Below are 27,173 nucleotides of genomic sequence, written 5' to 3'. Positions count from 1 at the left end.
TCTACAGGAATTGGAATGCATACCTGAGAAGCTCAATGGTCATAATGTGTGGGACTTAACTCAGCTTTGGATTATGTTCTTACCAAAATCCTGTTGTCATGATGGAGAAATTGCACAGGACCCTGATAAACAGAGTTGAATGGAGTAGGAAGAGGAGATCAACAATAGATATCTCTAAATATCTTAAGAACCTCTACGTTTAAATCCAATCAAGACTTGTTATTTGTGGAAAAGGGAATTTGGCCACATGCAACTGAGATGCACAACCCTGACCAATGGTTGTATGTTACCCGGTGAAAAACAAGGAAAAACTGAAGGAAGAGTTCTAGAATAGTTAGAATTGTCTCTCCATTGAATGAGCTGCCTCAGGATGTAAAACATTTTGCTTCCCTGGAGGTTTTCAAGTACTGGCATATTAGAGGTATTGAAGAGGTAATTCAATGTCAGATTAAAGATCCTTTTCACTTTCTTACAAACCTGCAATTCTATGTCCTACTTGACTGGACTCCCTAAAACAAAAGTACAATATTTTGATAAATGTATAAAACCATATATATTTTCTTTATCCATAAATGATAATTTCCTCAAAAGTTAAGTCTCAAAACTTAAAGGCAGTCCACTTATAGTTGAGAATTCATAATCATTTCCTCAAATTCAAAAGAGTAAATTCAAATTATAAAAAATATGGTTTCTTTTGAAATAATTTTTTGAAATTGAAATATATTTTATGAAGAATTTTTCCAATAATAATCAGATTTACAGATTCAGGTACTTTATAATATACATACTTATGGGCCCAAATTCAACATTATAATTTAGTACTTAAACAAGGAAAACACTGCTATGGAGAAGAAGTCACTGAGGCATGGGTCTATAATGCACAGAAAAGCCACTCAAGGCATCTGCAGAAAACAAATCACTCACAAAGAAAGTAGATAAGACTACCATCATGGTAAAATATTGGTTCTTGCTTATTTGTCATGATGGTGCTTAGGGTGTGTACATGTGGAAGAGGGAAGGGCAGGAGAGGAAAACAATAAGACCTGAGTTTTTAAATGTCTGTATATGTGGTCAGCATTGAATCACAGTGTAAAAAATGACTTTGTTGTTATTCCAGATCAAGGCAGATATAGATACTGTGCACATTGAGCCCAAACAGAAGGGTTAATGGGAAAAAATGAGGAGCCAACAAAGACAAATAATAGAATTCACAACCTACACTGGATGTCCGGTGGGTGGGAGGGCTGCACAGATGTAAACACAAAACCGGAATGTTGTCTGATAGTAACTGTTCTATAAACAATGGGCAAGTCAGTTACTGAGCTACAGAAAGTATAGAATCATTCTCTTTAATTTTTCCTCTTCATGGAATAAAAAAGATGAAACTGTCAGCATTCTTACAAAAGCAGCCTCAGTAGCCAGTAGTTAACTCAATTACAGAAATATAATTGGACTATTTTAAAGAGTCGTGGTTTGGTTCAGAAATGCTGGGTCTGACAAATAGAGGCAGGCACATCAAGGTGATAGTTCACTTTTCAATCATCCATGGTGGTTTTAGAGGAAGGGAGGGGAAATGTAGATTAGAATAGATATTTAAATCTCACTTTATTGAACGCAAAAATTTCATGTTTAATCAGAGCTGCTACAAGAAGCAAAATAAATAAGATTGGAAAAAAAAAAAGATTGAACATATTCTTTCTGTTTTCCCAGTTCATTCTCAGGTGAAGGGGCTGGCGCATGATGAGGAAAGGAAGACCTAGAAAGGGAGCCAAACCAGGAAAAATAAAGAACTGGGGAAAAGATATACAAGTTGTGGAGGTGGTGATGGCTTAAATGAGATTTTTTTTTTGCAATAAAGACTCAAAAAGAACACACTAAATAATACACATGACCAACGCTGAGCACAAGCAAGCTAATCAAAGAGGCACAGGATGACTGTGCTAAGCTGCTTTCTCCAGGATGGTCCCTTAGAAAGGAGACCGAGGTTCTAGCCAGAGGACATGGGTTTAAAAACCCATCTACCATTTCAATTGTTGTCATCTTCTCAGATCTCAGGGTTTTCCTATTTTTAAAACAAAGATAAGCATACTGTTCCGCTTATATTGCAGTACATAAAAGACTGAAATTTAATGTGACAGCACTCTGCAAACAGTAAGGCACAAAATAAATGTCAATAGCCATTACTCCTCCTAGGACTCACAAGCAGATCTTTCTCGTTTGGTCTTTGGGATGAAGACAGGAACAAGAGAGAAGGGAAGTGAAGACCATTCTTAAGAGACCACATTTAAAAAAGTTCCAGTCCAACAAAAAAGTGATTCTTATTTTACTTCTGGAAAATTTAGAAGAATCAGAAATGTGGGGCATCGTATATGCAAATTTACAACCCTATGACCTTGGCATAGTTATTGTTCATTACTCTTCTACTTTGTTATCTATGTACCCTGGACGTTCACTTTAAAAATATCATCTCTAGATTGGTCTCCGCATAGTACTTTCAACGTCACTTCATATGGTGATTACCAGAGGGAAAGGGGGTGGTGGTGGGAGGGACAAGAGGTAAAGGGGATAAATGGTGATGGAAGGTGGCTTGACTTGGGGTGGTGAACACACAATACAATATACAGATGATGTGTTAGAGAATTGTACACCTAAAACCTATATAATTTTATTAACCACTGTCACCTCAATAAATTCAATACAAATTTAACAAGAAAGAATGCGACTGTAAGCATAGCTTCAGATCTTTACATGAAGAGACAATTTCAATCATCAAGAGGCCTGTGGGTGTGTATCTGACAGACCAATTTGGCGTGCCCAGGGTATCTCATTTTATTGGACCATCCTGCACTAACCCCTCTACCAGAATGATGTAAAGAACACAAGACGCTCTGTTTGAAAACATGCACAGCTTTTCTAGGCTTGGAAATTAAACCATAAAAAGTTTACTGAAAAAAAAAAAAAACCTTTAAAAAGCTCCTTAAAAAACTCACACCATAATTGCTCCCCACCAAGCGTGGGCACTTGCTAGCTGCAAGTAGTGGCACTGTGACAAATGTAGCAAAGCTGAAAGCAGGCTATACTAAGAGGAAGAAAAAGTCTTCCACTGGCCATCTGTGAAAATAAGGCATGTGGCCATTAAATGCAGAGGCTGTAAATATACACAAACTCCATGAAGCAAATGGCAAAAAAGGACGAAACTTCAAGCTCAAACAAATCAAAATGTTTAATGCATAGTTACCACTGCTGGACGAAAACAGCTCTGATCTTTGCAGTCTGCACACTCGGCATGGATTTCAATTAAATGCCCCCAAAAAGAAAAGAAAGAAATGAAAAGACACAGAAAAAAACATACACCCATCCAGAACAAAAGGCTATAGACAGCCTATACTCAATTTCTAGAAACAAACAGCCCCTTTAACTTGCACCAGCCTGTCAGGAATGTCGATTGGAATTATTGAAAGGCTGACATATAGAGTGATGGATGGATGATGACATAATACCTATTTGCCTTTTTGTCGTGGTCTTTGAAAACTGGCTGCTCTGTGCTGATAATATTCACCAAGGGGTTTTCCTCTCCCTTCCTGTCCCATAAGAAGTGTTCCCTAGCTAAGACGCTCAGAATTAAGAAGGTTTTATGAATGAAAAAACAAAAGAAAAGAAAACCTAAGGATCAAATGCCAACTTGCACACACAAAGCTGGTCTAGATTTTCTAATACTCAGTTGCCTAGAAAGCAGTTCCCCATCCATTTATATAAATTTGCAAAGTAGGGAGACTCCAATAATAAAAGGCGAGTATTCAATACCAGATTGTGCGTACCTTTTAATTAAAGTCTCCAAATAAATAATTATATGTAAAGTAGAGATTAAAAAATATATATTCACTTTTATAAAGAGAAAATATCAATCAGTTTTGTTATTGTAATTGGTTCTTAGGCAAATTCTAGCCAGTGGGTTTACAAGTTTAGGGACTTTTTTTTAACACACACACACACACACACACACACACACACACCTAGTATAAGCTCCTGCTTGGCCACACTTCCAATGACAACTCATTTCCACCTGAAGGATTTACCTAACATGGCTTTCTGCTCATGGAGTCTTTCTCTAACCATTGAAGTATCTAGTTTTAATTTAACTTTTCTAATGCATTTTAGCTAAAGGCAACATCTACAAAAGCCATCCATAAATCATGACTTAATTGTAGAATCTTCCACTGAACGCAGAGGCATGAGTCCTTTCATAATCACTTGTCCAAAGCAAGCAAAACCTGTAATTCACAATTCCTCACATGCCTCCTCCTTATCTAAGGGCAGGAGCATGTGTTAGGTAATGCTGAACCAGATCTACTGTGTCAGTTTCAGAAGCGTTAACACTGCTGGCCCCATCCATCAGATGGCCAGCGAAGCATCGGGAAAGCATGATGGATGCAAAATTATTACAGGGCTGCCATCCGATACACTCACTGCCATTTGTAACTAATGCTGGGACTGACACACTTTTTTTCATTATTAAACATCCACATTAAGTCAACATTGGTCACTGTCATTTCATGTTTGGCACTCTGTTAAAGGGAAAGAAAAAGAATGACAATGGCAGCAAAGAGGAGGTTGTGAAGAAGAGTTCTCTAGTGCCAGAGTAATGAAAATCCACCTTTATTTACAAATCAGTATGGGTATATCGTCCGTGGTAAGGCTTCTTATGAATCTGACTGAGAAATGTAAAGAGAAACTGATGTCATTATTGAGTAAATTATTATTTATAATATACATGTTATTCACCAAATTTTCCTCTTATTCTATGGAAATTTGCAAAGAATTGTCACTGAACCTCAGAAGGAAAAATATGACATTTTTCCCACCTGTTGTTCTTTGCAGTTAAAAATGCATTCATAGCATGTGCAGGTGTTTAGATTCCAGGTACATTGTTGGCAATTAATATCTGGGGAATAAAGTTCTCTGCCTTAAGAAATGTATGCACAGTATTTGCATGTTTATTTTTGTGATTGACATGTTTTATATCAGAAAACTAATACAGAAGTTGGCTTTAACATGTAGAGAACATGTGTGTGAACACACATTTATTGATTCAACCTTTCACCAAGCAATGTTTTCTTCTGGACATGCTTGTATGTTTTTATTCATTTTTAGAGAGGAAAGAAGAGAGGAGAGAGAGAGAGAGATCGGTCGCCTCTCATATGCACCCTGACTGGGAATCTTCTTGACTTGGAATTGAACCCACAACTTGGGTATGTGCCCTGATAGGGAATTAAACCCTCGACCTTTTGGTGCACAGGACACTGGACAATGCTCAACCAACTGAACCACACTGGCCAGGGCAATTAATTTAATTCTTAATGAACCACAGACAAGTTATAAGGAAGGCTCTCAACATGTAATAGAAAAGCCAAGTTAGTTAGATGACAACAAATAGGAAACAATAAAAACAGAGCAGTTTTGAGAGTTTTAGTATCATTTTTTCTAATATAGCTGTGGCTCCCAATAGCCCTTTCCTACCCAATAGCTACTCTGGTTCCTTTTTTTTTTTTTTTTTTTTTTTTTGCTTTCCTGCCAATATAATCTTTGATCTTAAGATATCCCTTGATTTCAGGGAGGATAGTATCAGGTCTCTCTCAGTCCAAGAACATAATTCATGATCAATTTAATGCAATTTCTCTTCCTTTTGTCAGTAATCCTCTTAAAGATGTGTTTATGATCCAGCACTATCAAAGGAGATGTTTGTGGAAGTCAGCTTGAGAGGTAGAGAAACATCCCTATGAGAATAATGTAAAAACATCCCTGTGTGAATGAATACTGAGCAAAGAGGAAACAAATTCCCCTTCCTGTACTGCTTGCCTTCATTATATCTGTAGGTGTGACCACATTTTGTGATTTTAAGGGAAAAACCAAGAGAACCACAAAGATTTCAACCCTGACATCACTGAGCTGATAAACTAATGTCACCAACCTTCTGCTATTTACTTCATTATATGCTAAAACTTAATCTTGGTTGAAGCTACTATATTTAGATTTCCTGATACATGTATTGAAATACATGCATTTATCTACAGGATAGGTATCATCTTCCTAGGATAACACCATTGAAAGAAAAGGGCAGGGAAACTTCTGGTCTATTATTTATTTCAGTCCCGAGCAATGGGTCTCTATTACATTTAAATTGTTCTCCTATTAGGTATGGACACCTTCAAACACAAGGTCAGAACCTAAGTATGCAGTTGATTGTAGGATCAAAACTGCCATTTAGATGTTAAGGAAGCAAAGCAGGTGTTTTTGTTTTTTTTTTTTACAAAATAATTGTATGAAGGTATTCTTTCTGATCCTTCCTACCTGAGAAGTTTACTTATCCATCCATAAAAGTAATCTGTAACAGAGCTGTGTGGTAAAAAGATCACATTATTTGAATATACAATCAGGCTATAATTAACCAGAGATGACAATTATAAATAACACTGTGTCCCAGAGTTTCCAAGAAATCTGACATACACAGTTCTTGGGTATGTTGAAACACTTCCAAGAAAAGTTAAGAAATGAAAGCTCTTTTAGAAGTCTTCAATTACAATGTGTTTCAGTAAAAATTACTTTCATTATGTGTTTCAGTACATATTACTGAAAGACATTCATCCCTTTCTTCACACTTGTAATTGTTTTCACTGCCCAATTACAGCTCTTCCGAATAAAGACCTTCTAGTTGGGACAACCATATTGGTTATTTGAAATGTGAAGAAAATGTAATGTTTATAAGGTTTGTGTGCTCAAGAAAACAGCTCTCCACTGCAGGATTCCAATTATCTGGATGTCAGGTGATGCTATCACCTTTTAGGCTGCTGGAAAGCACCAGGCTCAATTTCTTTCCCCATTTCCTTTCTCCCAGCTCCTTTCTACCTTTTTCTCTCCTTTATTGCTCCCACTCCTTTCATGTCCTTATTTTTTTAAAGAAAGAATTATTTTTATTTGAATATATTTTATTAATTTTTAGAGAGAGAAGAAAAGGGAGAGAGAGAAACATTGATGTGAGAGCAATACAACAGTCAACTGCCACTGCCTCCAGCACATCCCCTACTGGGGATCAAGCCAACAACCCAGGCTTGTGCCCTGACTGGGAATTGAACTGGCAACCTTTTGGTGTATGGGATGGTGCTCAATCAGCTGAGCCACACCGGCCAGGGCAACCCACTTCTGACATTTCACATATCTTCTGGGTTTGAAAAATTGGGAGTATTGTTTTAAGGGAGAAAAAAAATCCTCCTTATGGGATTCAAATTATATGAGAAGATAATAGTGCAAACTATAAAAAGAAGTTACCATATACCCTGTTTGTCTTTCATTAAGAACTCTGAAGCAGTCCAGCTAGTGTTGCTCAGTGGTTGAGCATCTACCTAGGAACAAGGAGGTCATAGTTTGATTCTCTTGGGGCACAAGCCCGGGATGCAGGCTCAATGCCCAGTGGAAGCATGTAGGAGGCAGCTGATTGATGATTCTCTCTCATCATTGATGTTTCTATCTCTCTCCTGTTCCTTCCTCTCTGAAATCAACACATATATGTATATTTAAAAAAAATAACTCAGAAGCAAAATGTCAAGCCAATTACTAATCTACCTATGCTTTGGCATGGCTAAAGTTGGGTGATTATAAAAATCTATTAAAAAGGTAGGTACTAGGGAAATACCCACTATGGTATAGTGATGTCACTTTATATGGAAGAATAGACATGCACTTTGACAACTCAGGTATATAACTGATCTGATATGCTAAGCAATGTGGGGTCCTTATTTAATCCCATAGGTAGGCCTACTAACATAAATATGCTATGATTAACAGTCAAAATAATAATTTGACTTCAACTCTAAAAACTATAAAGGCAGAGGACATATTTTCTTATTAAATACTAGAGGCCCGGTGCACAAAAATTTGTGCACTGGCGGGGGGTGCCCCTCAGCCCCACTTGTGCCCTCTCACAGTCTGGGACCCTTCGGGAGATAACGACCTGCTGGCTTAGGCCTGCTCCCGGGTGGAAGAGGGCATGCCCAATCCCTAGGTGCAGCCCCTGGTTAGGCTCAGAGCAGGGCCAATTGGGGATTTGGGGCACCGCCCCCTGTCATGCACAGAGCAGGGCAGATCGGGAGGTTGCGGTGCCACCCCCAGTCACGCTCAGGGTAGGGCTGATTGGGGGGTTGGGGTGCTGGCCCCTGTCACACTCAAGGCAGGGTCAATGGGGAGGTTGCAGTGCCACCCCCTGTCATGCACAGAGCAGTGCTGATCAGGGGGTTGGGGCGCTGCCCCCTGTCACGCACAGAGCAGGGCCCATCAGGGGGGTTGGGGCTCCATACACTGATACACTGCCACACACAGAGCAGGGCAGATCAGGGGGTTGGGGCGCTGACCCCTGTCACCCACAGAGCAGGGCCGATCAGGGGGTTGGGGCACTCCCCCCTGTCACACTCAGGGCAGGGCCGATGGGGAGGTTGCGGCTCCACCCTGTCACACACAGAGCAGGGCCCATGGGGGGGGGGGGGGTTGGGACTCCGCATCCTGTCACACACAGAGCAGGGCCAATCAGGGGGTTGGGGAGCTCCCCCCTATCAGGCACAGAGCAGGGCCAATCAGGGGTTTGGGGCACCTTCCCCTGTCAGGAACAGAGTAGGGTGGATAGGGAAGTTGTGGCCCTGCACCTGTCACACAAAGAGCCGCAGGGCGATCAGGGGGTTTGGGCGCTGCCCCCTGTCATGCTGCTCCAGAGGCCAGGAGGTCTCGCAACTCCGCTGATCCCGATGCTGGGAGGCCTTGCGGCTCCACTTGACACAGGGGCAGTGAGGCCTTGCTGCTCCGCTGATCCCGATGCTGGGAGGCCTTGCGGCTCCACTTGACACAGGGGCAGTGAGGCCTCACTGCTCTGCTGATCCCAGTGCTGGGAGGCATATTACCCTTTTACTACATAGGGTAGATGCCTGGTGCACGGGTGGAGGCCGGCTGGTTTGCCCGGAAGGGTGTCCTGAATCAGGGTGGGGGTCCCGCTTGGGTGCCTGGACAGCCTGGATGAGGGGATGATGGCTGTTTGCAGCTGGTCACACCCCCTTCAGGGTGGGGGTCCCCACTGGGGTGCCTGGCCAGTCTGGGTGAGGGGCTGAGGGCCATTTTCATGCTGGCAGGTGACTAAAGCTCGCAACCTCTCCTTTTTTACTTTTTTTATATATTCTGGGATTTATTTAACTTCTATGGCTGTCACTGGAGCTGAGAGCTGGCTTTAGCTCTGAGGCCGGCTCCAGCTCTGAGATCTCGGCTGCTGAAAGCAGGTCTCTGGGTTTGTTTGGGTTCTATAATTGAAACACTGTTTCAACTCCAGCTCTGAGGCCCGGCTGGCTGAAAGCAGGTTTCTGGGGTTTGTTTAGGTTCTATATTTGCAACATTGTTTCTTAGAGTGCAGCTCAGAGCCCAGGAGCAGCAGGCAGGGAACCTTGGCTTCCTCCTTCACTGGAGCAAGCAAACCTCCTGTTCGCTTCAGCTGCCTGGCTGCCAGCCGCCATCTTGGTTGGCAGTTAATTTGCATATCTCACTGATTAGCCAATGGGAAGGGTAGCGAAGTTACGGTTAATTACCATGTTTCTCTATTATTAGATAGGACTAGAGGCCTGATGCACGAAATTCGTCTCCTCTGCCCCAGCCCCTGCCTGCTGCAGTGGCTACCTCAGTCCTCGCAGCCTCAGCTTCATCTGGAAGGTTGACCAGAAGGATGTTCGGTCTAATTAGCTTATTACGCTTTTATTATTATAGATAGCACCTCAAGTACACAGCCCCATCTTTAATAGATAATAGATGCTAATGTTGAATAATTACTAATTAAATATGTAAATTTGACATCATTTTAGTCCCATGAATTGCACAGACGAATATCAATCATTGACATTGTGGAAGTGACACCCAAGCTAGTTCAACAAGAAAAGGCAACCACAGTAATACCTGTTTCTAAGAGAGGTTCAATAACCTCAGTTCATTCTCAGGTGTCAAGGGTAACAAGGGATGAACTAGTTTGGGTCCTGCCGAAAGGTTTACCTATGCATTACAAGAGTTAGCCATATTATTACAACAGTGGAACTGCTTGCCTTCATGTTTTAAGAGTTTCACTTAAAACCCCATAAAAATATAAGACTTTAATTGAAGACATAACTCAACTGCATCGAAAGTGCATGGTGAAGAGATTTGGGAATGCTAACCTTCTTGAGAATGAAGACATATTAATTGGGCAGCAGATTTTGGCAAATATTACTTCAAAAATAGTCTTTAAAAAAGTCATTATAATTCACAAAAGAGACAAGAAAATTAAAAGCAGTAGCTTTCCACAGAGGCAATCTAACTCCTACACCTCAAATAGGAGGTGCTAATCAGAGAAATAAAATAAAGTGTGATGGTGGAGGGGGAACAAGAAGTGGCAATGAGGACCCCTAACAATAGACACTATGGAATAAAGTGAATGCAGATGGTTCCACTCCTGTTACTTAATCAAAAGGCTGAGCAGAGTCACTGGAGCCTGCATGAAGTCATGTGTTAGAACAACAGCTGATCTGTATTAGAGAAGATTAACTCGCAGTGTCATGGTGGAGGGCCCGGGATTATTCTATGTACTACCATTGCCTTACAAGCCGTCAGCACAATTATTGCCCTCCGATGTGAATGACTGATCTGTAACCAGAGCTAAACAGCATGCTGCTTAGGGGCCTAGGAGCTTCATGAAGATGAATTTCCATACCATCAAAGTGCTCTTAATGGGCTCCCTGATCCAACCACAAGGCCTGTTTTGCAAGTATATAGAACTTGGGATGAAGCCTTCCTGTCCAAAAGGATTTGGTCGGTTGTCACTTGACAAGTCCCAGCCAGCACAGGGGAGGAGAGGGGGGAGATAGGTAGAGTTGTCTCTGCTTTGGAGGATTAGAAAAAAAAAAAGGGTACAGATGCTTGCTGAATGCAACCAACTGCTGTATCCACAGCTGAATTCAATGCACTTAACAAATAACGGCAATTTAGCTATGCTTGCGAGGAATAGCTCGAGTCACTTTGCATTAGCATCTGGCTGAGTGTTAAACTCATTTCTACATGGGGAGCAAAAAAAAAAAAAGAATTTCTGTTCAAGCATCCTTTCAAGAATGTTTAAATATTTGAATATAAATTCCTTTATGCTTGTGACCCTCCCTTCCTTCTCGGAGCTGTCACTTCACTTTGCCTCCTCTCTGGCGCTTAGCTAGAGAAAGGTTGTCCCCTTCTTGCTGCACCAGCACCTTCTCACACTGTGAGATTGCAGGGGATGAGAGACTGACCCACGATCTGCTCTCCCCTCCAGAAACAGAACAGGCTTGAAAGAGTTTCTTCCACCTTTTGACCCATGTTTGGACCAGAAAAAATGTACGGTTGTGACAGGGTCATGCATATATTTCCCTTCACTATGCAGATTGCTAGCTATTTAGAGTTTATACATTGAATTCCATATAAAACCTGGGAACCCAGGAACCTCTCCAGATTAGCAAACTGCTCATTCTGTACAGTCCTGTTTGACTCATGTTTCCCAGTTTATTGCTAAGTAGCTGATCATTTCCCCCCTTTTATCTATTGTGTCTATATAGCTAGAGGATTGTTTACAGGAGATTCAAAAACACTTTAAAATTTCATTTCAAAACATATCAAACACTACCACAAGAAGTAAACCACTTTGAGCTTTCTAGAACTTATAATATTTTTCTGAAAATAATATAATGTATTTTAGACAAAACAAGTTTAAAATTGTCACATTTCAGAAAAATTCAGAAGTTTGAATGGGCTTAGGTAGAAGAATCATGTCCAAGTTTTAAAAATCACATTTTGTTTTACGATAAAGTCAAATCTGCCAGCTGTTACAGCCACCTAAGACTTGACAGTGTTTTGCATTAGGAACATATGACCAGCTCAGGGTCCTAGGTGCTTAGACTGTGAGCATGGGCATCATCCAAGCTTATGCTGGTTAAAGAAGATCCAGCATTTTCAAATCCAGCTCATCCCCAAATACAAGTTAAGCATCTCTGGGGAGCAGAACTTTCCCTAAGATTCAGCTATCTCAAATGCCATTTCATTTCAATACAAATGGAAGGCAGAGAAAGATATTGTCAATAAGGTTTGAAGATGAAAACAAGAGAAATACAAGCCTGCCTATTTGGGGCTGGTTTTGATTCGGATGGACATGGAGATTTCTGTATTGACAAAGGAAAAAGGGAAGGGGACTATTACTCGGAGATGATGAGAAGATGAAAAGATAATAAAGAAGAAAAGCATTCAGGCGATTTAAGTGTTTTCGGAAAGCCAGGTATTTTAAGAACTAACCTTTTCTGTCCGGCAGTTATTGAGACCTAGACTGTTCACAACAGCCACCTTCCCATCAAGCACCTGTTGTTCCCGCCGAAGTTGCTCCTTCATCTGCCGCGCTTCTTGGATTGCCTTGGTGACAGCATCATGGTCATTTAAATAACCTGAAGATGCAACAGAACAAAGACTATGTTTTGTACAAATGCATGGAAACCTTAACCATAACAATCACTTCTTTTTTGAGTAGTGGCTGGTGTCTGGCATATAATAATTTCTCAGTGGAATTTGTCTAAATGAATGAATAAGTCATACATGAACATATTGCCAAACATCTGTAATTGAAACATAATACTAAGTGAAAGGTAGCTGTTTCCACACACTTGAAAAGAAGTTTGAAATAAAGTTTTTACAGAAACTATTTTTAATTATCTGAATATTTTGTAGTGCAAAAATAAAACCTATCTTTGATTTCTTTTCATGTAAGATTTCTTTTAATGTTACCACAAAATGCAGATATTGATAATTATCACTATAATTACTGACACTCTCATAGCATTAAAAAGGCCAATTTAAAGTTTGGGCATAGCACTTCCAGGTTGTTATTTAAAGGAAAAATAAATCATTATTAACTGACAAAGAAGAGCATTTTGGCCCTGAATCGGATTACGGTGAAATAAACCCCAGGTGGCAGTGGTTTGCTATGGATACATACTTGTAATAGTTAAGAGGCTAAATTTCAAGCACAGAATGTAACCAAGCACCTGTAATTGTTTGATTTTAAAAAAATGTGGCTACTGGTAAGAATAGTCACACAATTCATACTCTTAATAAGATGGTCAAATGACCAGCCTGTATCTGCAGCTCTACAATCCAGAGTTAGAAAAAGAGAAAAACAAAACAAACAAAAACACTGCCAAATATGTCTTTTAAAGAATAACAGGTGTAAGGAGCAAAACATTTCTTAACTTAATTTTAACACTGGTCATTTTTTTTTATTTGATGCCCATTATTATGATAATCTGCATGATTTTAAGGTAGAGTACCAATGACAAAGGATTTGTTTCACAAATATTGAAAGGCAAGCTAATATCTCATCTTTCACTCTCCCTATCTTTTAACTAGGGCATAAAATGGCATAAACTAAATCTATAATATGATATTGCCCAGAAAAGGGACTTGTTTGTGACATGAGGCTAAATCTAACCAGATCCATTGGTGTATTGTGACAGATGGAGGGACTGTGAGACAGAAGGCAGGCACTAATCACACATAAAATGACCGGCTTGCCTCAACATGTTCCATGGATTCCAGCAAACTTTACACCCTAATCCATTTTTAGAACAAAAAACATCTGGGCCATAAATCCTCTAATCTGCCAAAACACGCTATTAAATCCCATGATTTGTTGAAAAACACTAAGATTAAAGAAAGGAAATATAAAATGGCTAGCTGCCGTGTTAGGAAAGTGTTATTAATACTATTTCTTTGTCTCAATTATGAATGTTCTGGTACTAAAGAGCCTTGTCTAATCATGTCAGATTACACATCCTCGTTGTATAGCGAGGCTCTTCTATCTGATCTGCTGATTGCCAAAACCCACTTGCTGCCTAGACATTTCTATTGAAGAAGCTGATGTGAGATTAGGGCAGCACTGCCTCCCCCCACCCCTTACTGTGCACAGACCAGACCTTGTCCTCTGCTTTCCTTCAAGCAGAAAGATAAGTTCTAGGGCAGTCCATGCAAGAGGAAGCCTGGACCTACTATGCAGGGTGGGGCAAAAGTAGGTTTACAGTTGTGAGTACGTGAAACAGCTTATTCCTATTTATTAATTATTGTCTTATTTTCCATATGAACAACTGACTGAAGGTCAGACCTACAAGGTTAATATTTACTATAAAAGATGGTTGTTTTAACATTATATTATGCTGACTTGGACAAGCTTCTTGATATATGATTCTTTATGTATTCTGTTCATAAATACTACCACTCTAGAAAGCAATACAGCTCTGATATGGCAGTGATGGTCTTGGTATATGTTTTTAGTAACATCCTAAGTGGACCACTTGATTTTCCTACCCTCTAACCCCTGTATATGTACAACCAGGCATCGCACATTTTTGTAGCGTATTTAGCTTCTCCAGAGCACATATATGTGTGAAATGGTTTGGCACATGGCACTGAATACAAGTATTAATTCTTCATGCTTTTTAGGTGCTGCCAATATAACATTGTGAAGGAAAAATAATTAATATAGATGCAAAATGAATGCAAATTGGTACAGGATAAATGACTGATGGACATATGCTCTGTCATGGCTAGTTCCAAGTTAAGGTATGTGTTCCTGTGCAGGTGGAAATAGAAGTTTACTTTCAAGTAAATGTTCTTGCTCTTAGAGACTCTTGAGTTTTGGTTAACATGCTATCTGGAATTCTAACATTTGTACCTCTTGTGTTAAATCATAAAAGCCATTTATATACCATAGACTGAATCTTAATGGGATTGTTTGGTGGTTCTTTACATTTTTTTCTAATCATAGTCACCAAATTCCCACCCTTGCTGACTGCCTCTCTTGGCAAATGGTCTGGCCTCTGATTTTGAAAAGACCAAAAAGACAGAATTTCACCTTCCTGCTCCTTACCCTACCCCCGCCCATTGTTACCCCATGCAGCTTCAAATCTATCTCCATGTATGCCTCTTCTTGTGTCAGTAATAAGGTGCCTCTGTTTCCATTCAAGGCAAATCCCTTGCACTCATGTTCTAGATTCCTACACCTCATCATCGGTTATTTTCTTTCACATTTGTCATCTGCTCTTCTCTCCCATCTCCACCGTCTCAACTTGTAAGTACCTAAGGTTCTCTCCTAAAACAGGCACATAAAGTCTCTCCCTCCTTGTTGTCCCCTTGTTCCAGCTCTGTCTCTCTACCTTCTAAGCCAAGCTTCTCAAAGATTCAAATTCTCCTGTCCCTTCCTCACTCTCCCATTCCTGTTACAATCTTGTTCCTGCTTGCCGTATTCTTTTAATTGCCAATCTAAGGGGCATTTTCCATTCTCTGCAGAATGACCGCACTCACCATCGCCTCATTGAAATGCCTTCCTTCCTTGTCTCTCATCATAGCACGGGATCCCCCCTTCTCTCCGACTGCTCCATCTATATATCCTTTTCTGGGATCCTTTCTTCTCCTGCTCTTTAGATTGAGCTTCAGGGTTTCAACCCTCAGGAGAAGTGTGTGTTTTAGAGTTGGACAATGCTGAAGTAAAATCCTAGCTTTGCCACTTACTAGCTATATAAATTGCAAAAGTTATTTCACTTTTCTAAGTCTCAGTGGTCTCATTGGTCACAATGAAAATGTTGTGAAGATTAGATGAGTTAATCTGTTTTCTTTTTAGTATCACAAGTGGTCCCTGACAGTTATTCTGTAACTGGCGGTTCATTTGCCAAATAGCATTAGTGAAACAGAGAAGATTTGGGCACTGGGTTCATATGGATCTGGGTTTCTAATTCTCAGAAAATGTGATATTTGACAAATTATAATAATCTCACTGAGTTTCCATTTCCCTCACCTGTAAAATAAATGTAACCTCAATGGAAGAATTACATAAAATAATACATGTGAAGGTGTATATAGCTCTTGATATCTGAGAAGACAGCAAAAAGCATTATTCCTTTTTTTTTCTTTCTGCTTTCATTTCCAAGATATGTGTACCTCAGCAGTTTTGTTATGATAAAGTCCAAGAGGAGGTGTCATTTCTTGTTGAGAGAGTGGTTCAGTTAAATAGAAGTCCCCCATCAGAGTCCAAAAAGACCCAAAATGATGACCTGATACATCTTATTCTTCCTTCATTATATACTGAGGCAGCGATTGTATCTACAGGCAGGATTTGAAGATGGGCACGTGTTTCGGAGAGACTCAGTGAACCTCAATCTTGGGAGGGAAGTGAGAGGACAAAGACCAGTATGGCTCCAGCTGGCATCCCAGATGAGATGTGGGAAGCACAGGTTCGGAATCATCACCAGCGTTGCCAGATTCTGTAATCTTATAAAATTTATCACAAATTGATGTTTTGCATCTCAGTGTTGCTTCTTAACCACTAACAACAAAATTCTTAAAATTAAAAAAGACCTTTTTATATATTTTCAGAGGCAGGAAAAATGGGCAAATGGGCAAGTCCAATCTTAGCCAGGGTAAAATTAAACAGAAAAAGCGAGTAATGGCTACTCCACAATGAAAATAAACCAACATTGAAAGGTAGGAGGAAAAGCAGGAAGTACCAGTAATGGGTTAAGTTGTGTCTCTCAAAAGGAAATGTCCCTGTCTCAGGCTCACCCCTGTATCTGTGAATGTGACTTTATTTGGAAATACAGTCCTTAATAGACTCTACTGAAATGAGATCACCCTGATTTAGGGTGGGCCTTAACCCAACGACTGGTGTCCTTATGAGAGACAGGAAAGTTTGGCACAAGGAGACACGGGGAAGAAGGTCATGTGACTATGGAGGCAAAGTTTGGATTTTGCATCTAAAAATCATGGAGCACTAAGAACTGCCAGCAGCCACTAGGAGCTCACCAAGAAGCACGAGACAGGTTTCCCCGACATTCCAGAAGGCACTAATCCCTGCTGACACTTCGACTTTGGATTTCTAGCTTCCAATCAGTGATAGCATACATTTGTTTCAAGCTACCCAGTTTGTGATTGGTTGCATCAGCCTTAGAATTCAATAGATCACATTTGGTCCTAAACACAATCCTAAGAGTCAAGGGGGTGATTCCTGGTACCGTGAAATATCTACTGTCTGACTCAGATCGTTATTCCTAGCTACATACATCTGCCTCCTAAGGTTCTCTACTTGAACGTCCCATGAGTATCTGAAACGCAGTGTGTCTAGAACAGAATTCATCATCTCCCACTTCCTCAATCTGTTCTTTCTACACCCATAGCCCATGCCAGTTGCCCATGCCATCACCTGGGAGTCATCTAAGACACGTCCTTTACCCAAACATATAAAAGGCAACCACAGCCGAGCCCTGACAGCTCTGTCTGCTCCTCGCTCTCTCATGTGCTTCTTCTCGATCCCCACATGCCCTACGTTTGCTGAAGCCACCTCCTAGCTCACTTGGGCTAGGCTAATGCCATAACCTCCTAACTGGTTTCCTTATCTTCAGGCTTACACCCTTGAATCCATCTCCTACTCTGCTTGCAGATACAACATTCCAAAATATCCCAAAACAAGGAATTTGGATCATGTCACTTTACCTGATTAAAAAGCTCATCTCTTGGTACCCCAATGCTTAAGGGAGCATTATAAGATGATGATTTTGTGAAGCAAAATGACCCCATGTTCCAATAAATGTGGAAAATACTAATGAAAGTTAAAAAAGGTTTCTTCAATGCACAAATTCTCAAAATCTTGAATATGTTCATGTGTATCGTGGATCTGCAAGAAGTAACAATAATATGCAGCCTTTCCCAAATATACTGAAACAGGAAACACTTTAATGCTCCTCACGAAATGTCATTCTAGGATAAACTCCAAACACTTTAAAATGGCCTAAACATCTCTTCATGATGTCAACTCTGCTTATCTTTCCCGGGTCATTTCTTGCTGGTCTCTCAGGAGTTCTGTGCTGCACGGAACTATTTCCTGTTCTAAGGACAGCCTTCCTCCTCCCGCCCACCTCTGTCGCCCAAGCTTGTCTTTTACTGAAATACTCTCTCTTCCTGGTGTGTTTGGGAATTTATTTAAATGTCACTCTTCTGTAAGGACTTTGCTGACATACCCCAGACATAGTCCTTGGCAGCAGTAGTACTTCCCATTTATCTGCTCCTTCAAAACCTTGTAAATGTTCTTACTGTGTCATTGTAGCTTGTTTTCTAAATTTGTCTTTCACACCAGTCTCTGAACTCACTACTTGAGGGCATTTTTTTTTTCCTTTTAGTCTTTTATTCCTTTGGCACATGGCAGACTGTTGAAGAAATAAATGCATATTTCTAAGTTGAAAGTTTCCAGTTTATAATTCCAAGTTCATTGATTTTCTATGTCATCATATCAATGGAAGCCTGTACTATATATCATGGATTTATTAAAATTCATGAGCTTAATAAATTCTATCAGGGCAATACAAATTCTTATTTAGTACATACTTATTTTACATTTGGTTGTTCAGCTATAAGTAAAAGTAAAGGCCCAGGTGTTTTAAATTATTTTCAATACATATTAATATTTTTTACGATTTTTGACATCATATCATCATCAAATTTTGGGCACCTTGTTATTTCTTCACATGTGAAATCTCTCAAGAATTAGTTGAATAATAAACATGAATGCAAATTGTAAATTGTAAAATGTTTTGTGAATGTTAATTGCCAGATGTTGAATGATACCCCTAACTTCCTGATAATCCAATGGCTACCTATGTAACTATTACACAATTCTTGTTCAGTTACTTACCCTCAGAAAAAGTTTTTCTCATAAAAAATGTAAATGTATTTGAGCTAATATTTTCCTTCATGGCATCATATTTTAAATGAGCAAGTTGCAGAAATAAAATACCAAATTAATGGACCTCAAAGTGTTTCCCTTCATCTTATTGAATCTGTGTATGTACACACATTTGCTCAGGCAAAATTTTACTTATCCATCAGGAATGAAGAGTAAGAATAATATGTTTTAGTGTTTTAGAGATGATAGAACAAAGACCATGGCATCTAAGCCTCAGTCCAACTCTTTCACCTGCTTATCCTCCAGGCCTAGCAAAATGTATGGCATAGAGAAGATGTTCAATATCCATCTATTGGATGAATGAGTGAAAGGTTAAATAGATGCCTGATTAAAGCATGTAATACAGAGAGACTACCAATAGGCAATAACTAAAAATAAAGCATCCCAACCTGGACTCTGATTTTAAGGCCTCGACCTCCACTGGATGTGAGTTGGCCAAGTTACTAAGTTTCTGTGTATGTGTTTCCTTGAAACTAAACCAGAGGTGATAAACAGAGTCACAGAGCTATCTATACCATGAGAGCAACTTACTTAGAATCCCTAGTAAGCACTTAGCCACTGTAGGCCTCTGTTCTTTATCTATAAAATAAGTTTTGACTATTTGATATGGATGTCTGCTCCATCTAGTTAAGGTTCTATACTTCTAAAATTAACTGCAGTGAGAAAATAGATTAAAAATGCTTTGAAAAAAGTTAAAAGTGTTCTATACATGTGCAACGTAAGTGAAAACGGCCAATGAGGGAAAGATAACATCTGGTCAAGAGCTTCTAAAATTATCCATCAATCATCTGAATCTTCCCTGGCTTTTAAGGATTCTTTCTTTGGAGCTGCCTATCATTTGCTAACCATATTAAAAATATACTTATATAATATACTGTAATATTGGTCACCAACCTCAAAAACTCACTTTCTATATTTATGGCTGGTAGGTATATGACAATGAACCCATGTCATTAATGATACCTTTAGTTATCTTTTAGTTCACAGTTTTCCATGCTTTATTAATGGCATAACACATTAATTCTTCTTTCAGGAGTGACCTTTACAACACCATTAATGCTCACAGCTTTTATCCAACTACATTATTACTCATTATAGTTTCAGCTTTCAACATCTGCCATTTGTTGAAAAGAGAAAAGCAAATTGTAGTGCCCTCAACTCCTTGGAAAATATGAGGAATATGTGTGTGGTGAAGGGATGTTTCAGGGAACAAAATAAGAGAAGTTTTAGTAGTGGAGAAAGTCAGATGACAAATATCATTAAATATATTCTTGCCTTTCTAAAATATTTTCTTATACTTAATCTTTGGAATGCTAATGTATAAAATCCTCATCTAAAAATGCAAATGCATTAGTTATTCCATTAGTTTGATATTCTAGTTCTAATGATATTACAAAAGTAACTCATATACCAACATTGTGATATTTACTAGGATAAGCCTTCATGTCTATTATGGAAATAAATCATTCTTGCCAAATAAAGTATTGTTTTTTACCAACTTAGGACATTAAAGCAAGTCTTTATCTTGGCGTCCATTAAGGATGTTGAACAGAGTGACTGAGAGTTTGACCATAACAGAATGGTGCATAATAATAAAAAGCACACATTCACCCAGCCTTTTTCAGACTTCTCAGAATTTAAGTTTTCATTGTTTCTCTTCTTATTGCTGCCCCACTGGCCCACACTGACTTTCTGTTGGCAAATAACCTGGAATCTTTGTGAAGATGGAAGCAATTGGAATACACCCCTTCAGCTTTCTTTCTATCCATCCCACAATTTCTTCACAACTTTACTTCTTTTTTCTTTATTTCCTTCAGTCTTAGAAAAAACAATGGACTTTTCTCCTTTCCAAAGTTAATCCTTTCTCCTTATCTCTTGTTGTTGCATCATCACTGATGCACTCTTTTATATCTATACATCTCTCCAATTCTTATTCCCTTTGAAAAATAATATGACTTTTCTATTCTAAAACCATCACTACTCAGTCTTTTCAAAATTACTTTTCAACATCAAGCTTACAAACAGACTGGTCTATATATCAACTGCTCTTTTTTTCCTCATATTCTTCAAATAGTTGTAATTAGAATTCTGCTACACCCTTGTACTAACCCTTCTCTGAGTCTACCTACCCATGAGCTCCAACTAAATCCTAATGTTTTTATTCTTCGTGTTCTTTAACTTTCCCGCCCCATTCAGTTTTAGCTCTGATCACTTTCTACTACACTCTCATTTTATATCTAGCCAAATCAATGTTTCTCAAAAGTGTACTATTTTGCTGGGTTTTTTTGTTTTGTTTTGTTTTTGTGTGGGTTTTTTTTTTTACAGTCTAAATTTCTAGGGCTATAACTCTTCTTCAAGGCTCCATTTGAAATAGATTATCCCCAGCTTAGCATCCCTTGATCCTTCCCAAATAGAATTCAACACTCTCCTCTTTATGACCAAAGGATTGTAACTGTGCTCTGGAATATTACTTACTATGGCTGACTTGTGCTGTAGGATGATTCCCCCTGCCCCCAACTAAGCCCTGAGCTCCTTGAGGATTGGTCTGTGCTAGCCTCCTCATAACTATATACAAATGACCAACATTTTAATAAATGCGTGATTAGTTAAGTGCTGTCTAATTTATGTTACTAAAATACAAACTATTAAAAATTATAAAAGCTTATAGAAGCATTTCTTTTTAAAAAATTAAATCTTTATTGTTGAAAGTATTACATATGAGAAACATTTTCTAGTGTTTGGCTACTCTACTGAAATGACAATTTTGGAGAAATGAAGCTATCAACTTTTTATAATACTTTTAATATATTCAGGTAAATTTCAAGTGGTGTGGAACTAAACAAACTTCACATCCTGATGGTTGACTGCTAAACCAGGCAGAAGGTATTTCATTATTATGTATACTCTGTACACATCAAAAAATATAAAAATAAATTTCAGTGATGGAAAAGGCAAGTCACCAGACAATAGCATTCTGGAACCACTGCTCTCTGTGATTAGACATTAGGCCTCTTTTATATAAACTTAGGAACATCAGTTATAGCAACAAACATAAGCAGTTCAATTTGATTTTCAGGGGGAAATTATAACTTGGAGTTCAGTTACAAATTCCAATTGCACGTTAAAACAGACCTATGAGGCTCATCAAATTGGAACTCGCGTATGGAACTAAAGCCATGCACAGGGTATGTGTGATTTGCCATTAAAAGATGACATAATTCAATTGCCACAAACAGAAAATCAGCAAGAACAAAAGAAACAGAACTTACCTATTGTGCTAACTCTGGCTGAAGGACTAGCTAATGCTGCTGGGACAGAGGCTTTGAGGGGGCCTGCCCCACTGCTTATTCTCAGAGCTGGCATATGGGGAGAGGTGGGTGATGTGGGTGATTTGCCATCAGAGGTCTTGGGTTTAGCTGATAGGTTCAGTGGCTGTGCCACTTCATCCTGCAATGATCATTAGAACATGAGTTGTGATAAGGAAAAGCTGATTACAAATGCCTAGAAAAACACAGGTAGAGTGCCTGTCCTTTCCCATCAAGTTACTCTACCGATCAGTGATCTTAGCATTCAATCTGAACATCACAAATGTTTGGTCAACTGTCAAAAACGTCACTGTGAACTACATATTATGAAACACCTTTTGTATTAGATAAAGGATAAGTACACTCAACTATCCAGAAAGCACATAACTGATGTCACCTGTAAGAAATATTCTGAAAGAGCTATTATTTGTACTATTCATTTTTATTGAGAGACAATACATTGTTCATATAAAATTATGATGTAGATAGCTTTTATCCAACCTCCAGAGAACAGGGTTTGAGTCCCAAGCATCTTTGTGGCCTGGTGCTTAAATAGAGTTCCTGGAACATCCATGATGGAGGAGTGAAATGGTGTGTAGCTCTGATCAGAACTGCTCCCCAAATTAAATACAAAAAAGAAAAATATAACTTTCTAACTGTTAGAAAATAACCCCTTTTCTTAAGTTTCCTAGGAGCACTTTTTGGTTTAATAAAAAATTGAAACAATATAATTAGCATCTTATTAATATGTACTATTTATGTGCAACAATGTTCTAAACGTTTAACATTACATTTTTTAAAATCCAAATTTGTTTTATATATTTTCCTTACAGTGCACTACATGGTGGTATAAAGATTTGTATGTGGTCAGTTCAGCAAGTATCGTGATTTTCAATTGTTCTATGCTTGCACAGGTCAAGTTTGCATAGTTCACATTTTATATTATAACTATCCATATTAGCCCTTATGAGTACAATTATCACTTAAGTTTTTATTGCAATATATAAGAATCAGACACGACATTGCTTTTTTCATTACAAACAAAAAGTTATTACTTTTCTATGCTCTAAAATTAAAATATTGCATAATTTGCTTGTATCTTATTGTTTAAATTATATCCAGTTTTACATAAGTATTATTATAGAATAAAAATATAGCTTCCTCCCAGGCCAGGTGGCTCTGCTGGTTGGAGCATTGTCCCGTACATCAAAAATGTTGCAGGTTCCATCCTCAGTTAGGGTGCATATGGGAGGCAATCAATAAATGTTTCTCTCACATCAATTTCTCTCTCTCTCTCTTTCTCAAAAAAAAAAATACATATCATTGGGTGAGGATTTAAAAAATATATACAGCCCTAACCGGTTTGGCTGGGTGGATGGAGCGTTGGCCTGTGGACTGAGTGGTCCCGGGTTTGATTCCGGTCAAGGGCATGTACCTGGATTGCCGGCACATCCCTAGTAGGAGGTGTGTAGGAGGCAGCTGATTGATGTTTCTCTCCCATTGATGTTTCTAACTCTCTATCCCTCTCCCTTCCTCTCTGTAAAAAATCAATAAAATATATTTAAATATATATATAGTTTCCACTTAGCTACTGTTTAATCTTCATGAGTTAGGTACATAAAATATCTACCAGTAGTAGCAGGATAACTTGTCAAAATTGGAACAGTTTGAATCAAATGGTGTGACATTGAAACCTGTTAATAAACATGTTAATTAATGCATACAAAATTTTATGTATATATTTACTAAAAAACACTGGAACAAGGCACTTTATAAAAATGGTAAAATGGTGTAATATAACATCTATTTCTAATTTATATTTTAAAGTGGTTTATTGTTAGATTTTATTGTTAGCTGCACTTACGAAACCTATGAACAGGCTAGGGAAAATGGCTAACTTTTTTTTTTCAATTCTATTTTCTGTTTCAGAGAAAAGAACAGTTACCTGAAAATCCATGAGATAATTCAATGGCAATCTGGGGTCATGTTAGATGCATAAGTAGTTAATGACCATTATACCAAATTTTTATGGATTCATAGAATTTTGTAAAAAAGTGAAGTAAGATAATTCCATGACTGGCTTAATATATTTTTGGAAAGTTTACTTTAGCTTTTTTAAAAGTACTGGGGCAAAATCATCCCTCCATTTTTCAATTTGAACATTTAGTTGGGCTGGTCAGCCCAAATCCATATATATGATGCTATGGTTGGCAGAAACCCAGGGGTACTATTTCCCGCTTTTTACTCTCCTCCAGTATGAATGACTGTCTCAAAATGTGGTCTGTGGACTAGCACCACCAGCACCACCTGGGAACTTGTTAGAAAGGCAAATTCCTTATCCTTAGAAACTTCGGAGGTGGGTTCCAGCAGTCTGTGTTTTAACAAGCATTCCCAGGTGATTCTGATGCACACTAATGTTTGAGTGACACTGCCTTATATAATATACAGGGAGATTATTAAAATATATGCGTATTGGCTTCAAACCCCTTTAAAAAACTTCCTCAGTATAAGGAGGTAACATTAAAAATGATGCAATAGTAGCTCAATCCTTAATTTTTTTTTATCAGAACATAGCATTACATGCTAATAATAATAAATAAAAATATGCATGTGCATAATAAAATAAATTCTACTGAGATTCGGTGAGACAATAAGGACTAGAATCCACATTTTCTCCCTGAAATTCCGCCAAAATATCCTGTCAGAAGGGAGCTTCATTGACTGTTTGCTATGCAGCTGTAAATAGTCGAGGCACTTTTCCCCCTTCAAACGTCGCACCTGCTCACTACCTTCTGTGTGAAACCACTAGCTTTTGTCATGACAGCCTGAAAACTTCCTCTGACAGCATCACAACTCTTGCAGAAGTTTTGAGGGGATGCTTAGAGAAACTGAAGGTGGCTGTTCCACTTGACTGTGCAGAAAGAATAGAGAGGAGCGAAAATGTTCACAGAGTTGCTACAGAGATTTACCAGCTCAGAGGAAATGGTGAGTATGGGTAGAGAGAAGACGGTGGTGTCCCTGAAGATGATGCAGTTGTGGTGCTGATGGGGTGAAAGGTCACTGGCTGTGCTTTTAGCACTAAGCACTATTACATGAGCATACTGAAAAAGGACTACCCAAAGCAATGATCAGAGCAAGAGATCCACTGGAGTTCTTAATATTCTCCTCCATTCGAGGCAGCATGATGTCTGAAATCCAAAAAGTGCCAAGCCCTAAGGACATAATAGAGGTTGACAGGTCCAAAGTTGACAGAAATGTCATTCATAATTGCCCTTTCATTCTCTTTCTTTGTGTGACCAGGCTAATGGTATATTAATAAGAACCCACATGCTTGATCCTTATACTGGTAGTTATAAAAATAATTTTGACCCATTATATAATATTTCACAATTTGATTCTTATAATAATTTATAACAGAGCTACTATAGCAAATACCTATTATTTATGAAGAATACCGTAGTTTAATTTTCTATTAATTATTTTTTAAAATTATTTTTATTGATTTCAGAGAGGAAGGGAGAGGAAGAGAGAGATAGAAAAATCAATGATGAGAGAGAATCATTGACTGGCTGCCTCCTGCACGTCCCCTACTGGGGACCCAGCCAGCAACCCCAGGCATGTGCCCTTGACCAGAATTGAACCTGGGACCTTCAGTCCGCAGACTGATGCTCTATCCACTGAGACAAACTGGCTAGGGCTCTATTAATTATTTTTTACTTGACTAGATAAAAATTAAAAGACCCTAACTATGAAATGGAAGTGGACTATTCATTTATGGGATGTAGCCTCCTAATTATGAATATGCACAATAAGTGCCAAATGTAAGGCTTTTTCTACTTTGTTTATTATTTGCAATATCTCATTTAGGAGAAATTTTAAAGCTTAGCATGATTAGCCTATAGTTTTAAATATAAAGTATACATTTAAAAATTAAGATATATAATCCTATATAATGAAAGGCTAATGTGCAAATAGACCCAAAAGCAGAACATCCAGAACAACCGAACCGAACAACTGGTCACTATGATGTGTGCTGACCACCAGAGGGCGTGCACGGAACATGGCAGGTGTCAGCCATGAAGCGGAGTAGTGGAGCAGGTGAGTGGGGGCACCAGACCAAGGCGGGCCACTGGTCACTGTAATCGGGGCGAGCCTCTGGTGGTTACTGAAAATTCTTTGCTCCCACGTGCTGTGGTCCCACCTGGCGATCACATGTGCAGCTAGCATCGACCCCACTCTCACCTGCCACCAGCGCCGGATCTGCCACTCGCACCCACTGTCAGTGCTGGCCCCACTCACACCCACAGCCGGTGCTGCAGCTGCCACTCACATCTGCTGCTGGTGTCCGGCGCCAGTCCCAATCACTTGGTGCCATCTGCAGATGCAAGTGGTGGCTGCTGGCTCTGATCACCCCTGAGGGCTTCTCCACCTCCCCCTGCTCCTGAGGGGCTATTGGGGCAGCAGCTGCCACTCGCACCCACTGCTGGCACCAGCCTCAATGGCTCTGCACTGTCAGTGGGTGTGAGCGGGGGCAGCAGGAGTGGATGGGGCTGCTGGCATACAGGGGACAGGAGGTCGCAGCAGGAGGGGCTGCAGGGGTGTGGAGGATGGGCCAAGACCTGCCCCTGTGCCTACCAGCCTCATGGCCCACAGTTCCTTTCAAGGTGCACAAATTCGTGCACTGGGTCCTAGTTTACATATAAACAAACATAAGTAATTTTCAAGATCAAGAAAGCATTGGAAAAAAAAGCATTTCTATCAAGTTCAGCATCAAGCAGTGAAGAAAACAATTTTCTGTTAATTACTGGTCCAATTGTTAAATTACGTTGTCAGTTAAAACGTTTTTAAAAAAATATGTATTTTTATTTATTTCAGAGAAGAAGGGAGAGGGAGAGATAGAAACATCAATGATGAGAGGGACTCATTGACTGGCTGACTCCTGCATGCCCCCTACTGGGGATCAAGCCTGCAACCTGGGCATGTGCCCTTAACCAGAATCAAACCCAGGCCCTTGAGTCTGCAGGCCA

The 27,173-nt window shown here is 39.2% G+C and overlaps 1 protein-coding gene across 6 annotated transcripts in view; it reads right to left on the bottom strand.

The window, feature by feature from the left end:
• Nucleotides 1–27,173, bottom strand: part of SOX5 (SRY-box transcription factor 5) — a 966,957-nt gene that overhangs the window by 22,179 nt on the left and 917,605 nt on the right. For all 6 annotated transcript variants that reach the window (XM_081083091.1, XM_081083093.1, XM_081083089.1 and 3 more), the window contains 2 exons: nucleotides 22,111–22,288; nucleotides 12,361–12,506 (listed from right to left, as the gene is read on the bottom strand). In XM_081083091.1, the coding sequence (XP_080939217.1) occupies nucleotides 12,361–12,506; nucleotides 22,111–22,288 (324 nt within the window). The remainder of the gene's footprint in view (nucleotides 1–12,360; nucleotides 12,507–22,110; nucleotides 22,289–27,173) is intronic.

Source organism: Myotis nattereri (assembly GCF_964212035.1).
Source record: "Myotis nattereri genome assembly, chromosome: 2".
NCBI lineage: Eukaryota > Metazoa > Chordata > Mammalia > Chiroptera > Vespertilionidae > Myotis > Myotis nattereri.
The sequence above is the reverse complement of the archived record's forward strand: the minus strand, read 5'-3'. Positions and strand labels throughout refer to the sequence as shown.